The sequence below is a fragment of the Polypterus senegalus genome, chromosome 5 (genome assembly GCF_016835505.1).
Source record: "Polypterus senegalus isolate Bchr_013 chromosome 5, ASM1683550v1, whole genome shotgun sequence".
NCBI lineage: Eukaryota > Metazoa > Chordata > Cladistia > Polypteriformes > Polypteridae > Polypterus > Polypterus senegalus.
Genome location: NC_053158.1, coordinates 141,119,856 through 141,133,726, shown reverse-complemented (window position 1 = coordinate 141,133,726; position 13,871 = coordinate 141,119,856). Strand labels below are relative to the sequence as shown.

General features: G+C 35.3%; 1 protein-coding gene across 1 annotated transcript in view; it reads right to left on the bottom strand.

Moving 5' to 3' along the window:
- vps41 (VPS41 subunit of HOPS complex) overlaps positions 1-12,108 on the bottom strand; it is a 145,355-nt gene extending 133,247 nt beyond the window's left edge. Inside the window, exons 1-3 of the mRNA XM_039753407.1 lie at positions 12,064-12,108; positions 9,994-10,032; positions 5,625-5,732 (exon numbers count right to left, since the gene is read on the bottom strand). Coding sequence (XP_039609341.1) covers positions 5,625-5,732; positions 9,994-10,032; positions 12,064-12,084 — 168 coding nt within the window. The 5' untranslated portion in view covers positions 12,085-12,108. The remainder of the gene's footprint in view (positions 1-5,624; positions 5,733-9,993; positions 10,033-12,063) is intronic.
- Between the last annotated feature and the right edge of the window lie 1,763 nt (positions 12,109-13,871).

Here is a 13,871-nt window from a genome sequence, read left to right as displayed (position 1 = left end):
CAGTCAGTTCACGTGATTACGTGGGAGGCGTGATGATGTCACACGCAGCTCCGCCCCCCCCACGGCCATCGGGCTAACGTCCATTACAGTATATGGAGAAAAATAGGTTCCAGTTATGACCATTACGCGTAGAATTTCGAAATGAAACCTGCCCAACTTTTGTAAGTAAGCTGTAAGGAATAAGTCTGCCAAATTTCAGCTTTCTACCTACACGGGAAGTTGGAGAATTAGTGATGAGTGAGTGAGTGAGTCAGTCAGTCAGTCAGTGAGGGCTTTGCCTTTTATTAGCATACAGTAGATATATATATATATAGATTATTTGGAATACATACATTTCATTTGTGTTCCATGTCTACAACGATACTTAGTGTAACTGTAGGATGAAATACAGGGCAGGAATTGTTGAATACATAACTAAAACAGAAACATTTTTCACATTTTAGTAATAATTGACAAAATATAGACATTAAGTATATAATGTGTGAAGACTGAAGTCCAAATATCAAATACACACTTTCAAAAAAGGTACAAGTATAACAAAACAAGTATGTTTTTATTCAAGAATATAACCGTAGTAAAAGAAATCAGGTTAAGGTACTAAGGTTGCTACTATTATAGAATAAAAACATACATTTGATTAGAGTCTGTAACAGCCGGTGTAAATTTATGGTAATTGTAAAAGTTATTTTTTTTTTAATTCAAATTTATTCTCTCAGTCAAGTTCACGCTCCAAACCCCCGATCTGACACTGCTGTTTTTAAATAAAGACATGCTATCACAGAGGTGAACTCAAATGAGGATGAGGGTTCTATATCGGAGAAAGAGAACAGAAGCCCTGCCTGCAAGAAATGTCCACCCACACATAAGAACAATGCAGCTGCACCAGGCGTAAAGGCGAAAGATGGCACCGTTTGGATGCAGCAACAGGTCAGGCGTTGTCCTGTCAATCTGCCACATGCATGTGCAGGTCCACCACAGAGAAGCAGACAGCTGGGAGAAACTGGAAGGTGTGTGTGGCTGACACTTGAGGAGGTACTTGGAAGTGCTGAGCGATTTCAAGGACCTGGAGTGACTAAGAAGGTTGATGGATCGCCACATAAGGCCGCGGAAGGAAGCAGGAGTCAGGGATGCTTGGCAGGTTCAGCTCCAGCATAAGCACCCTGGCCACTGGGAGAACCCTAGTCTCTGGCCAGCAAGTGAATTGTACATAGCCAGGGGATGGAAGGCAACCAGACCAGTAGAAGGTCAGCTGTACCTGTTGATAGGGTGACTTCCATGTTCCAAGGCCCATATGGGAGAAGCAGGGGCGCCGCCAGTTAAAAGGAGAAGGCACCGGGTGTTTAAAAAAGGGACTGCTTCCAGCCTGTTGATTTTAACTTTGTTTTAATGGAAATATTTATTGATTTTAACCTCCACTTTTCACCTGCTTTTATGGATTATTTATTTATTTAAAACATTTTAATGCACAGCACTATTTGGACACTTTTGTTTTGGTTTTTGTTTTAATAAAAGCACTTAACACCTTTCCACCATCCCAATTTGCCAAGCTCATTCGGTTACATTATTGACGGTGTCAGTTTCAAGAGGCTACTAAACTGGAAGAGGGAGTATGGAGCAGGACCCACACAGTCACAATGTGAACATAGGTGGCTTTCTTCGAATTTTCAGATTGAACTCAAAATACTATTGAATGGATCCAAGGTTTGGGTTGTCATAACAAAGCGGTGCATACTAATCACATCAAGAAAAACTCAAGAAATATCATTCCATCTTGAAAAGACATACAACAGAATTATATGCTAGTCTAATTCTACAACTTTGAACAAAAACGATACTCAATGGTTTATATTATTAAAGCAAAAAAGTCAAGACTTCAAAAATGTTAATTCAATAAAAAATATTTAATTCACTAAATTGCAGACAACAAGTACCGTAGATACTTGCGTATTAGTTGATCTCACAGATAAGTCGAGTGTATTTTTAAGCTGAAAATTCCGAAATTTGTTATGACCCACGTATAAGTCGAGGGGTAAAACTTGGGTTTTTTCATGGCCCATTGTCTTAATAAGTACGGTCTTCTCACCAATACCTGCTATAGTTCGATTCCCTGGCATATCAAATGTCATTGGTGTTTCATCCATGTTACCAATGTTACTGAGATCAAAGGCATGCCTTTGTCTTTGCTTGATAGTAAATTTATGAAAGGAACTGACCTTTTCTTCTAGATCTTTCGGCAGCTTCTGCCTGATTTTTGTTTGCTGACGAAGGCACAGCCCATATCTGTTCATAAACCGTGTAAACCAGCCAGCCGATGCTTGAAATTCCAAGAAAGGCTTATGTGGTGTTATGGGTCCACAGCTCTCTTAGAAAAGGCCGTTTTAGTTTTTAAATAAATAAATAAATAATCACCGCGCTCGTGGCTTAGTGAGGGGGCGTGGTGGCTGTAGCGAGCCGCAGGGCGATCTGCGGTGTGGGCGTTTCTCACCTAGTGCACAGGTGAGGGACTGCCCACATCCGTAATTGTTCCTGTGGCTAATGTGCTGCAGCTTCTATGTCCTCTATGCATATATAGAGAAGTGCGTGCCAGTTACAGAGGAAGGAAAAACGGAGTAAAAAAATAAAAACAAGGAAGAGAAAGAAAGACGGAGGTGGCTGGAGAAAGCAGGAGAGAGAGAGAGTGTGGAAGCCTGGGTGTTAGGCTGTCACCCGGGAGTCAAAGTAGAAGTCGCTCCCGCTGAGCGATCATGTAGCGGGAGTGACCAAAGAAGAAAAGACTGTCTGCGTAAGGCCAGGACAGCAGCGGGAGTCGCGAGGCTTGGAGGTGAAGTCCTTGGTGTGGGTGTCCTGGATGCCAAGGTTCCAAGTCTCAGGCCTGGGAGTAGTGCCAGATCGAAGCCAGGATCGGGAGGACTCCAGACCTGTGTGTGTGTGAGAGTAGGACAGCTGCTGAGAGAGTGTCTCGCCTGCTGTAAAGCCGAACCGGGAGAAGCAGGTGAGGCGCTAGTTTAAAAGAGGCACCGGGCTTAATGATTTTAAAGACTGCTTCCAGCAACGTTTTAACCTCGGGTTTTTAAAGGATTGTTTTTCTATTTTATTGATTTTTAAACCTCCATGTTTGCTTTATGGATTATTTGTTTAATGAAGAGTTCTTTTGAATCACTGCACTGTTTAGTTTGAACACTAATTTTGATTGACTGTTTTAAATAAAAGCACTGTGCACTGTGCCATTACCCAAATTCTATGGAAAATTGTGTTGCCCCGTGGATAAGTTGACCCTGTTTTTTTGAATGAATTTTAAGGCATAAATTTTTCGACTTATATGTGAGTATCTACAGTATATTCTGGTGGGAAACATTATAATGTTTAAAACATTGCATTGGAATTGCTTAATGAAGTCAAAGCAGTCTTCTATTTCCAGAATATTCTTTTTCTATAATTACTTCATGTGAAGCTTCAGTCTGCATAGTTATCAAAAGACACAAGCCAGGAATCAGCCTTATACATAATTGTAATACAACACAGCACGGCACAAACACTCATACTCCCTTATATCAGTCCAGCTGAACTAAATTGTTGATCTCTGTGATGTTGGGTGGGAAAAAAGGGGCACCCAAAGAAAGTTCCTGCGAGCACAGAAATATTCTGCAAGCAAAAGTGCAAACCTGTAACTACACGATCGGCCACCAAAAGAGGAAAGTATATCTCGTATTCCTACTTTGTGTGCCGATAACTAAAAATTGTATCAAATCTATTGCAACTTCAATGGCTCAGTAATCAATGAAAAACTGGTATCAAGTGGTGACAAAATGTGAAGGAGGATGTGCTATATAATCAATTACATCTTTACAAGCCAGACATATATTTCTCCTCCTTAAAATACTCCTTGTTCAATACATGGCACATGCCGACATGAACACCTTCAGGGATTTGTATACTATATATCTGTATATTTTGAACAATTGCAGTATATTGTAAATATGTCATAAAATAATTCATCCATTACATGCAAGTTAGATTTTGCTAAAGGCATCATCATAGGTCACTTTCCTTCTCCATTATCTTGTTGAAAAGCTTTCTTACAAAATATGAAAACTAAAAAGGAAAGCATTTCCAAACCAAAGCAGCACTTTTATAAAAAATACATCCCTGCGTAGAATGCAGATGCACAGAGATAGTTTCAGGTAAGAAATGAATATCTGCAATTGACAAAATACATTCTTCCTCAGAAAAAAAACTTTATATTGTCTAATCAAAATCTAACTGAGACTAGATCCTGCCTGTGAGAGATTTTGACATGTGCTCACACCTTTGAACTACATGTTCTGGTTATGCTTTTTTACTCTATTGCTCACTTTCCAAGCAGTGTTGTGTTCATGACGTGTCAGATGCTGTGCACACCCTCATTGCCACGTGATGTGATCTCTCAACATTTAATATGGCAGACTCTTAATGAAATAGTGTCATGAAAGAATGCCCTGAAAAAAAAACAGCACCCGTAGTAACAGGATAATGATAATGGGAAATTATAAGCAACTGACATACTGTACTGTCAGTAGCCTTGCTATTAGTCAGTCAGTATGAGGAAAATAGCTTGCACTGAATGTGATTTTGTGGTGTACTTTGTATAAAGCGAGCTGACTGATATCTGGCAAGCTGAATCTCAAAACAGACACCATGCAACAGTAACTGTCGTGCCTGGGACAACACCATGTACTTCATTCAACAAGCAAGGACAACTACTTTGGTGGCTGCCTTATTTGCTGATTACTAAAGTACTCTATCTAAAAAAATGACAAGTTCCTTTAGTATCCTCTGAAGTCATATCCTTTCTCTGTTGTGAAGTTGGGGTAGGTTGTGTGTGTGTGTGGTGGGGAGGGGGTTATCTGTCACAAACAGTGCAAGATTAGGGTGTGACTACCTCCTGAATAATAAAGTTAATTGTGATTCCCCAACCTCTATTAGCCCTACATAACCAGACAGAGCATTACTGCTTACTAAACATTCTATCATATTAGCCTTCACAAGTCCACTGTCTTCATTATGCTCAGTTGGAAGAGTTTTAATCCAGCTTGTAACACTGAAAATAAGAAATAAATTAACAATATGAGGAACAACTAATTAATATTTCAGCATAGGGTAGTTCTTGAACAACACAGTCTCCAGCTAGGGTGCTTCATAAATAATAAAAGTGATCAACACCAGTCTTAATTGGGGAAATCTCTTTTGGCACATTTTATCTTTATTTATTTTTTGTAGTTCTTTAAAATACTAATTGACTACATACTGTAAAAGTATACTTTGTCCTTAGTCGGGAAGGAGAATCTGAAATGGATGGATGAAGATATGTAATATGTAACTGTAAGTAGTTTGTTTAGTTATAATGCTACCGTTTTAATGATAATTTGAAATCCAACTGAAAAGTGCACGAGCTGCACATATACAGCATTAAGCAATGCACCTCTCTAGCATGTAAAAAGAAAAAAATCAAACAAAAAAAAAGAGGATCCTCCAATTTAACGTAAACACTGCATATCAGTTTCAAAATTAACACAAAGAACATCTGAAAGATACCGCATAAAGTAACCAATAAAAGTTATGTTCAAAGGTAACGAATAAAAACATGCCTTATCATGAACAGTCATACAGCTGGCTGCATCTTTCTGGAGTATCTCCGAGACTCCATTGGCCAAACGCTCATATTTCAGCTTGGGCTCCTCCTCACTCTCATCTTCCTAAAAAAATTAAAATAAGTAAAATCAAGCATTACTTTAACTTGTAAACAAACAGTACCGTATGTCTTAAATATTCAAAATGTTTAAAGTAAAGTGTTTAAAGATGTGAAAAAATAGACATTAAATAGGCTTTCACGTCACTCATTCAGTTTGTTTTTGTGCCTTTACCTTGATTATGAAAACAAAACATATTAATTATTTACATTCACAAAAAAGTAGTAAAATCATATATTGAAATTTATTACACTCTCAGTGTTATCAAATAACAATAAGCCTTAATATTTTTATGACAATATTCATTTCAGCTCTTGATGATGTATCCAAACCTTAAATTTCAATTTCCATTTATTTTCTATACACAGCACTTTAGTGATTACAGGACTGGACTGTTGTAGCAAATTTAAAGGTAAAATATAAACTGCAAATTTTACAAAACACATGTTCTGAATACATAAAATACAGGAAAAACAAATTAATGTCAAACTGATTAGCCTAAATGAATGACAATAATATATGTCCATTGATATTATTATTGTTGAGATATGGCAAGTTCAAAATGGAGGAAACAAAGACAAAAACTCCAGTCCACGGTATCCCCCAGAGAAAATAAATCTCTGTGAGGTCCAAAGTCTGTTATAAAGCAAACTTAAGGCTTGTCACATTACTGTATATACCATTATTCTCTCATAGCCACAAATTCTATTCCATTTCATAAAGCTAAACAAGATAATAATATAACACAAGAGAGTATGGGAACTCTCGCAATATTGTGCTCCCACCAACATTCTAATCTATGTCATATCATCCTGAGGCACTGAGGAATCAAAGTCAGTGGGCATCACTACAGTTGGGTATTCAACTTCACCAAATTCTGTTTCTTTTCCTGCTTCCTTTAATACTCCAGGACTGACAGTTGCCAGTAATTACCTTCACTAATATTTCCGCATACTATCCTCATCACAAGCTGATTTTATAGTAATGATCTTGTTTATCATTCAAGTAAAATGTGTTATTCACACTAGTCAATCTTTCCAGTAATCTGTTAACATGACATAATCATCCTATGGTAACTGAAATTATATAATTTCTGTCCAAAGCAGCATTTTTAGTGTGTATATATAAAGGTAGCTACACATATTTTTTCATTAACAAATTCATTGCAAAGGTGTAAATTCACCATAGGAGTTCCACTCCAGGGACTGCAGTTTCCTGTCTTCCACCAAGTGTGACCAGGACAGATTACCAAGTTCCTCAACTTTGTATTAGAACAACAAGGATGAGGAAAATGAAAGAATAAATCAAACACTTTAAATAAAATTAAAATAACCCAAGGTTTTGTTTTCTGCACACTTTGTGTTTTATCCATTCAAATTTTATATTTAAATTAGCCAAAGCCCGCCATAGCATACAGCGGTGTAAGAATAGGAACAGAAAACGGTGAGAAAGGAATTCAGTATAACAAAGGCTTAGGAAACCACCGTCGCAGTATAACGAAAATAGCAAGGAGCGAAACCAATGCCAATTGTCAAGAGAGTACCTTCCTGTAGCAGGCTACGGAAAACATAGACATATAGATAGACGCCGCATTCACTGTGTTGCCCTGTCGACACGATAAGTCAGCGCATCTACCATATTGAGAGTGGTAAAAGTGCCATTTAAACTAATACAGGTAAATTAGCCCTGAGTGAGTATTTGCACAAATGTTCCCCAGGTCCTGCCTTCTCATTCAGGTTTGGTTATTGCCTCATGAATCACAACCTTTTCTTTAACCAAACCACTTTTAACCTAGAGTTTTTTTTTTTATTACTGGTTCTAGAAGAGAACACATTCACACAAAAATACACAAAGTCTGTGCTTAAAACAGACATAATGCTTCATGAACTACTGCATATACAACATAGGGATGCACAAAGAACAAACACAACTGAGTGATCCCCAAGTGGAAAAAAAAAAGGATTTGGAAGTACACAGCAGGGTGTGAGGTACCTACAGCACTGAACACATACAGGGTTGTCCCTATTCTGTAGCGCATTACACCATCTTGTGGACAGAAAAATATTGCAAAGCCTTTAACATAAAAATACAAGCTTTAAAAATAACTTTGCTTTTAGGTTGATGCTATTCAGCAAAAATGATTTAAGAAGTTACTTAAATAGGATCACTGTCGAACAGCAATTTTTATCATGTCATATCACCAACACCCCAACTTTCATTTGCTTGCTGGTTGAGTTTGCTTTACTCACAAATACCAAGTTAAATTAAGAGATTTAGAGAGAGTTCAAAATACATTTCAAGATAACTATAAGCACACCATATCTTAAGATTAATTACTGATATCTGAAAACATGACTATTGCAAGTATCTGAAATGTTCTTTTGGATAGCTCAGCTGCATTTCAAGATAACATAAAATTAAATCTTGAATACATCCAGATATCTGAAATATATTTTAAAATATCTTTATCTTCAGATTTCTTGCACAGGAAATTATTTAAAGTCCAGTAAAATGTTTTGTTCTTTATTTTGCCTTATACAATTTCTTATATTAGGAATTAGATTTCGCACACCCCTTGGGGTCAGAGTATGGGGTCAGCCATTGTACAGCAACCCTGAAGCAATTGCAGGTTAAGGGCCTTGCTCAAGGGCCCAGCAGAGTAGGATCTCTTTTAGCAGTAATGGGGATTCAAACTGGCAGTCATCTGGATACCAGCACAGATCCTTAGCCTCAGAGCCACCACTCTACCCATATGTTTTTAATGGGATTTCCTGATACTTTGAAGTATCATAAAATAATTTGAGATATCTCAAAATGGTCTGGATGTTATTTTGTGATATATTGAAATATAACTGCAATATTCTGAATGAATTTCACATATCTTTATACTGACTCATGTTGAATATACCTAAATACTGTACATCTTTAGATATCTCAAATTCATTTCCTGTTATCTTTAAAAAGACATAAAATGACTTCAAGATATCCAGATATCACTTTCAGATATCTTAATACAATTAAAGATGTACGAAATGCAATTTAAAATAACTTCCGGAACATTTTGAAATATTTCTAATACAAACTACCCTAAAACAGACAGGAAGTCCCTTTGAAGAAGTAGTATATTATTAAACAATACGATTTTAAGATGTAGCTCTTGAAATTCCAGATTTCTTAAAATGCATACAGGGTCCATCTGAGGGTATCCTTCAATAAGGGCGCGTAAATAAAGGCGAGCTTCAAAAGGGCGACCTCAATTGGGCGCAGCGAATAAAGGCAAATGCAACAAAATTATTACAGAAAATTTATTAGATTAGCCATTTGAACTAAATTATCTACGAACGCCTTTATTCGCCACGCCCTTTTCGCCAATTGAGGTCGCCCTTTTGAAGCTCACCTTTTTGTGCGCGCCCTTATTGAATGCTCATCTGAGATACCTTAAACTGTTTTTAAATATCATTAATGCACATTTCACATATCTAAACGTGTCTTGCACATATCCTGCAATGTAAAGGAACCTACTTTCAGGCATCTTGAAATATGTTTCTGACATCTAAAGGAATGCACTGTATTTCACATATTTGAAACTAATTTGGCTTACCATACTTCTGTTCCTAATCCCAAGAGCAAAGGAATCCTGAGATTTGCTCTTGTAGTCTGTTACTGCATATACCCTATGTGTTTAATGTTACACTCTCTTATTAAATCTTAGTTGTTGGTTAATGTGCTTTTCAGTGTATGATTTAAAAATGTGCAAAGTTTTTGAAATAGAGTGAATTTAAACTTCTTGTTTTCTGTTACACATGTTTACATTATTCAATAAAGTGTATTTTGTTGTTTTATTTTGTGAATGCGTTTGCTCTGCGAGTATCATAAGTATATGACTGAGTTTGTCTTTTGGCTAATATATTGGCAGGTAGGAAAACAGGTCAAAACAAGCATGAGGATGACAGTCCACATATAGAAAGTAAAGATATCTAAGGTAAAAGAAAAACTAGATACAGTTAGCAGGCAGAGACAACATTGGCTTTATTAAAGAAATAAAGAAAAATCAATACATTTAATGAAATCTGAAACTTTATTAAAAGGAAATAAATCCATCACTTTACATATATCATTAATCTTCAAAATTTTAAGATAAAGGGTGTTGTGTTAATGTAGCATTTTTTCCTCAACAAAGAAATCTAACAACATCAAGACTTATTTAAAAAAATATCAGCTGTTTCACCAGAATATAAATATAAATAAGATCATAAAAACCGCTTACCTCTGAATCATCTGTGGATTCATCACTTGTTCTATGTCCCTGGAAAAAAGAAACGAAACTTAAATAAGACAGTTTAAATAACAAAACAAAAAAAGGAATTAAACGGTCTAAACTGTTTTCAGGATCTAATGATGTTAATGGTTTTATATTTAAAAGCACCTTTAGATTCAATCAGCATAGTATAAAAACTGCAATGAATTTTACATAAAAAAATAAACAAACTGTAACCAGAATGGTTAACATTTACAAACAGTACCCCTCAAAAATACTGTTCTATAATTTCTGCTGTTTACTGAAGGGATTCACATTTGCATCGAAAAGATGAATAAGATACTAAACTACAGAACAATCAATACCTTTAATAAATGAATATTTCTGAACATCTATACTTTTTTTTTTTTTTAAATAATGACTATTTATTATTTTCACATTTTTCAGGTGAGCAATTTTGTGTCAAATTAATACACATTTTAGAAGGATAAAGGTTATGTGATCGTAACAATTTCTATGCACACCAGTGTATTTTATCTTACAGGGTAATCTATGTAGCTGACTTTCTTAGGACTAATCTCATTCATATTTTTTCTTTTCTTCTCTACACCTTTGTGTTGATTCTGTTCTACTGACTCAATAGGGAGACAGTAATGATTAAATCCAGCACTACAAATTCAAAAGTATTAAAAAGTGTTTTATATGTGTATAGTCAAAGCAATTAAAAAAGTCAGAATCAATTGTCTTTAACCTTTATTTATGCCAACCTGATTCTGGGATAAATGGGGAACAAAAAAAAAAAAGTCGGTCATGTCATGTTCTAACCCACATAATCCAGACCAGGGTCAAGTATGATTGTGTTGGCTGGAGCCTATCCCAGTTAAGACATGGGGCAAGGCAGGAACAAACCCTGGACAGGGTGCCAGTCCATCAAGGGAAAACACAAACACTCACCCAGGCCAATTTAGCATTGCCAATTCACCTAATCTTTGAACAGTGGAAGTAAATCAGAGAACCCACTGGAAACCCCTGCAAACCAGGTATGTAAATCCTGTTCTAAATTGCAAATACCTCAAGAAAAAAATCAATATAGTCTGTTCTTTTTCTTGATTTTCACCTTTTTATTAAAAACCTGAATTCCATTTTTTCAACCAGCATAAATACAATGATTCTGCTAGTGTACATATAAAAACTTTGTGTTCAGATTTTATGAAAAGTACTCTCTTCTTCATGCATATTGATGAATGTATTTCAAACTTTATATTCTAAACCTGTGTCATTAACAACAGAAAGTTTAATTTACTTAAATTCTTTAAAATACACAAATGTCCTTTATTGGGTGACTTACCCAGAACATTTATTTAAGGTTTATGAAAAACTTCTTGACTTTTTCTCCTATTAGCTCATTGCATGCAAAGGTTAGGATACTTACTCCCATAACGGGCAGAGAAAAAGGTTAGCGTTAACAAAAATTGTATTTGTAGTCAATTAATATTTAAACAGAAATACAAGAAGCAGCCCTAACATAAAAAGCAGGATTAAAGGCATCATTTCGCGTGATTTAAATATCTTTGGAACAAAGAATAGAATAATCACAGTATAATGATAAAATAAATAACACTCTAGTATTTTCACGATAAAATAAATAACACTCTAGTATTTTCACTACGCTAAACAAAGACTAAAACAATGCAAAAAAAGCTTCAGTTATTCTTTGAAAAGGTATAACGTGCATAATACTGACATGGAAATCCGGACTGACAATCAGCTCTGTTATTACTAAAACGTTACTTTCAGTTTACTTGGTATTCTCCTGTCTCAAGCTTTAAAATTTAAAATTATTCTATTTATTTAGTTATTTTACTTCAATGTAACTCATAATCAAGAGCATGATATATTAAAACTGATACCACTTAGGCGTTTTGCATTGTTCTGTTTATTAAATGAAATTAATCATTTTCTAACAATCTGCCTTAAACACTTTATAAAGGAGATTACTTATAATATGCATTCCTTAAAATTTTGTGTGGTGACTTAAAGCTCCTACTTATAATAAATATCCAGCGTTTAACTACCTACCTGCTCTTCTACTTCCGCCATTGTTCCTATTGATATCACATGATAAAAACAGGAATTGAAAGCAATGACCTCTGGGAAATGAAGTCTTTATCTCGTAACTGCGTTATTTTACCGTCGTGAAAAGGAAAGGCAGATATTGTAAATCTTTTGGGAGAACAACGCAAAGCAAAAGAAACATTTTGGCGTACTTAAGAAGTTGTTACTCACCCTACTAGAAGATGTATATAGGTCATCTTTATTTTGAGATGTCTAAAATTTATTTTGAGTGTTATGACTAAGTTTTCAAACACAATTTGAAAAATTGGTATGTCATATTTACCTTTTGTGCACTTTAAGATGTCTATAATCACTTCCTGTGCAATATTGTATTGTATCTTAAAATGCATTTATGATATTTCAAAATAACAAGGAAATTATTTTTGAGATGCATTTCCAGTATTTCAGAATGGACAGGAATCTGTACTGAGAGATCTGGGAATTCATTTATTATGCTTTTAATTGTACTTTTGCTCTCTAAATTACACTTTGATATATTTAAATCATGTATTGTATATCTTTAACATGCATATCAGTTATTTTGAAATCAAATTATGTAATACATTTTAAGATACATCAAATGTAAATGAAACGCAGTTTAAGTATAATGTCTTACAAATTTAAGGTATAAGTTTAGATTCACATAATTGAATTTCATTGTCACAGGGAGGCACACCCTGTTGTGGGCTGTACAGGGCGAAAGACGGTAATCAATCCTGGATGTGACACCAGACAACACCAGATAGGCACCACTCACAAATAAAAGGATAGCATTGCTTTTTAAAAGAAAAAAAAAATTTAATTTGTCTGAAATAAGAATTTACAGTAGCATAGCACTATTGCTGTTTGTGCACAAGTTAATACTGTATATGCCACTTTAGCATAACTAGTCACGGATACTACAAAAATCACAACAGTTTTAAGCTGGAAGCCACCCGAGAGAAGCAAGGAAGTTCAACAGTTTGTAGGATTTACTACAGACAGTTTAAAAAAAAATTCAGTACATTTACCTCCTCCATCACTTTGTTAACTTTACTAAGAAGTGTCATTAAAAGTTTACCTTGTCTGCTGACGCACAGTTGGTGTCTGATAAATCACTGTTTACTACTGCTCAGGTCTTAAGACATCCTGATACTTCTTGGTGCTCTTTTTAAATTTATTTCTGAGCCTTCACAATGCAAGTCTTTGAGGCAAACTTTAACAGTCCTGATATGCACCCTAGTAACGCGATAACTGAATTATTACACAAGCTAAAAAGTTAAATAAATTTTAAAAATGCATAAATTAAACAAATATGCAGTCCCAAATGACAGTAGGAGAAGCCTGTTAAGTTCTGTATTGCAGTATAAGATAACCATGCTGGCAGGTTTGCAGCAGAGAGCCATTTCTTCTTTCACTTTTCTACTGTGTGGAGATACACATACTGTATTTAGACTGCACATTTTTACAATAAAAAAATCACAAATGTTTTAGTGCTCTTCCAACAGAATGAATACTTAGTCAGGAGAGGAAGGCTAAATGTGTTATCTCATTTAATTTCCATCTGGTTAAGTAAAACCATTTTATTGTTAACCTCAGTGAACTGGTCATTAACTTTACTCTCAAGATTATATGAACCCAATGAGATTTCACAAGAGCCCAAAAATATTATTTCTCCAGAAACAATTTTAGAAGTTATAATTGTGGGTTGTTCTGAGAATTTAACTTATGATATATTGTTTGTTCAGTTTCTAAAAAATGAGCCTCATAAAGTACTGGAGGGGAAATATTAC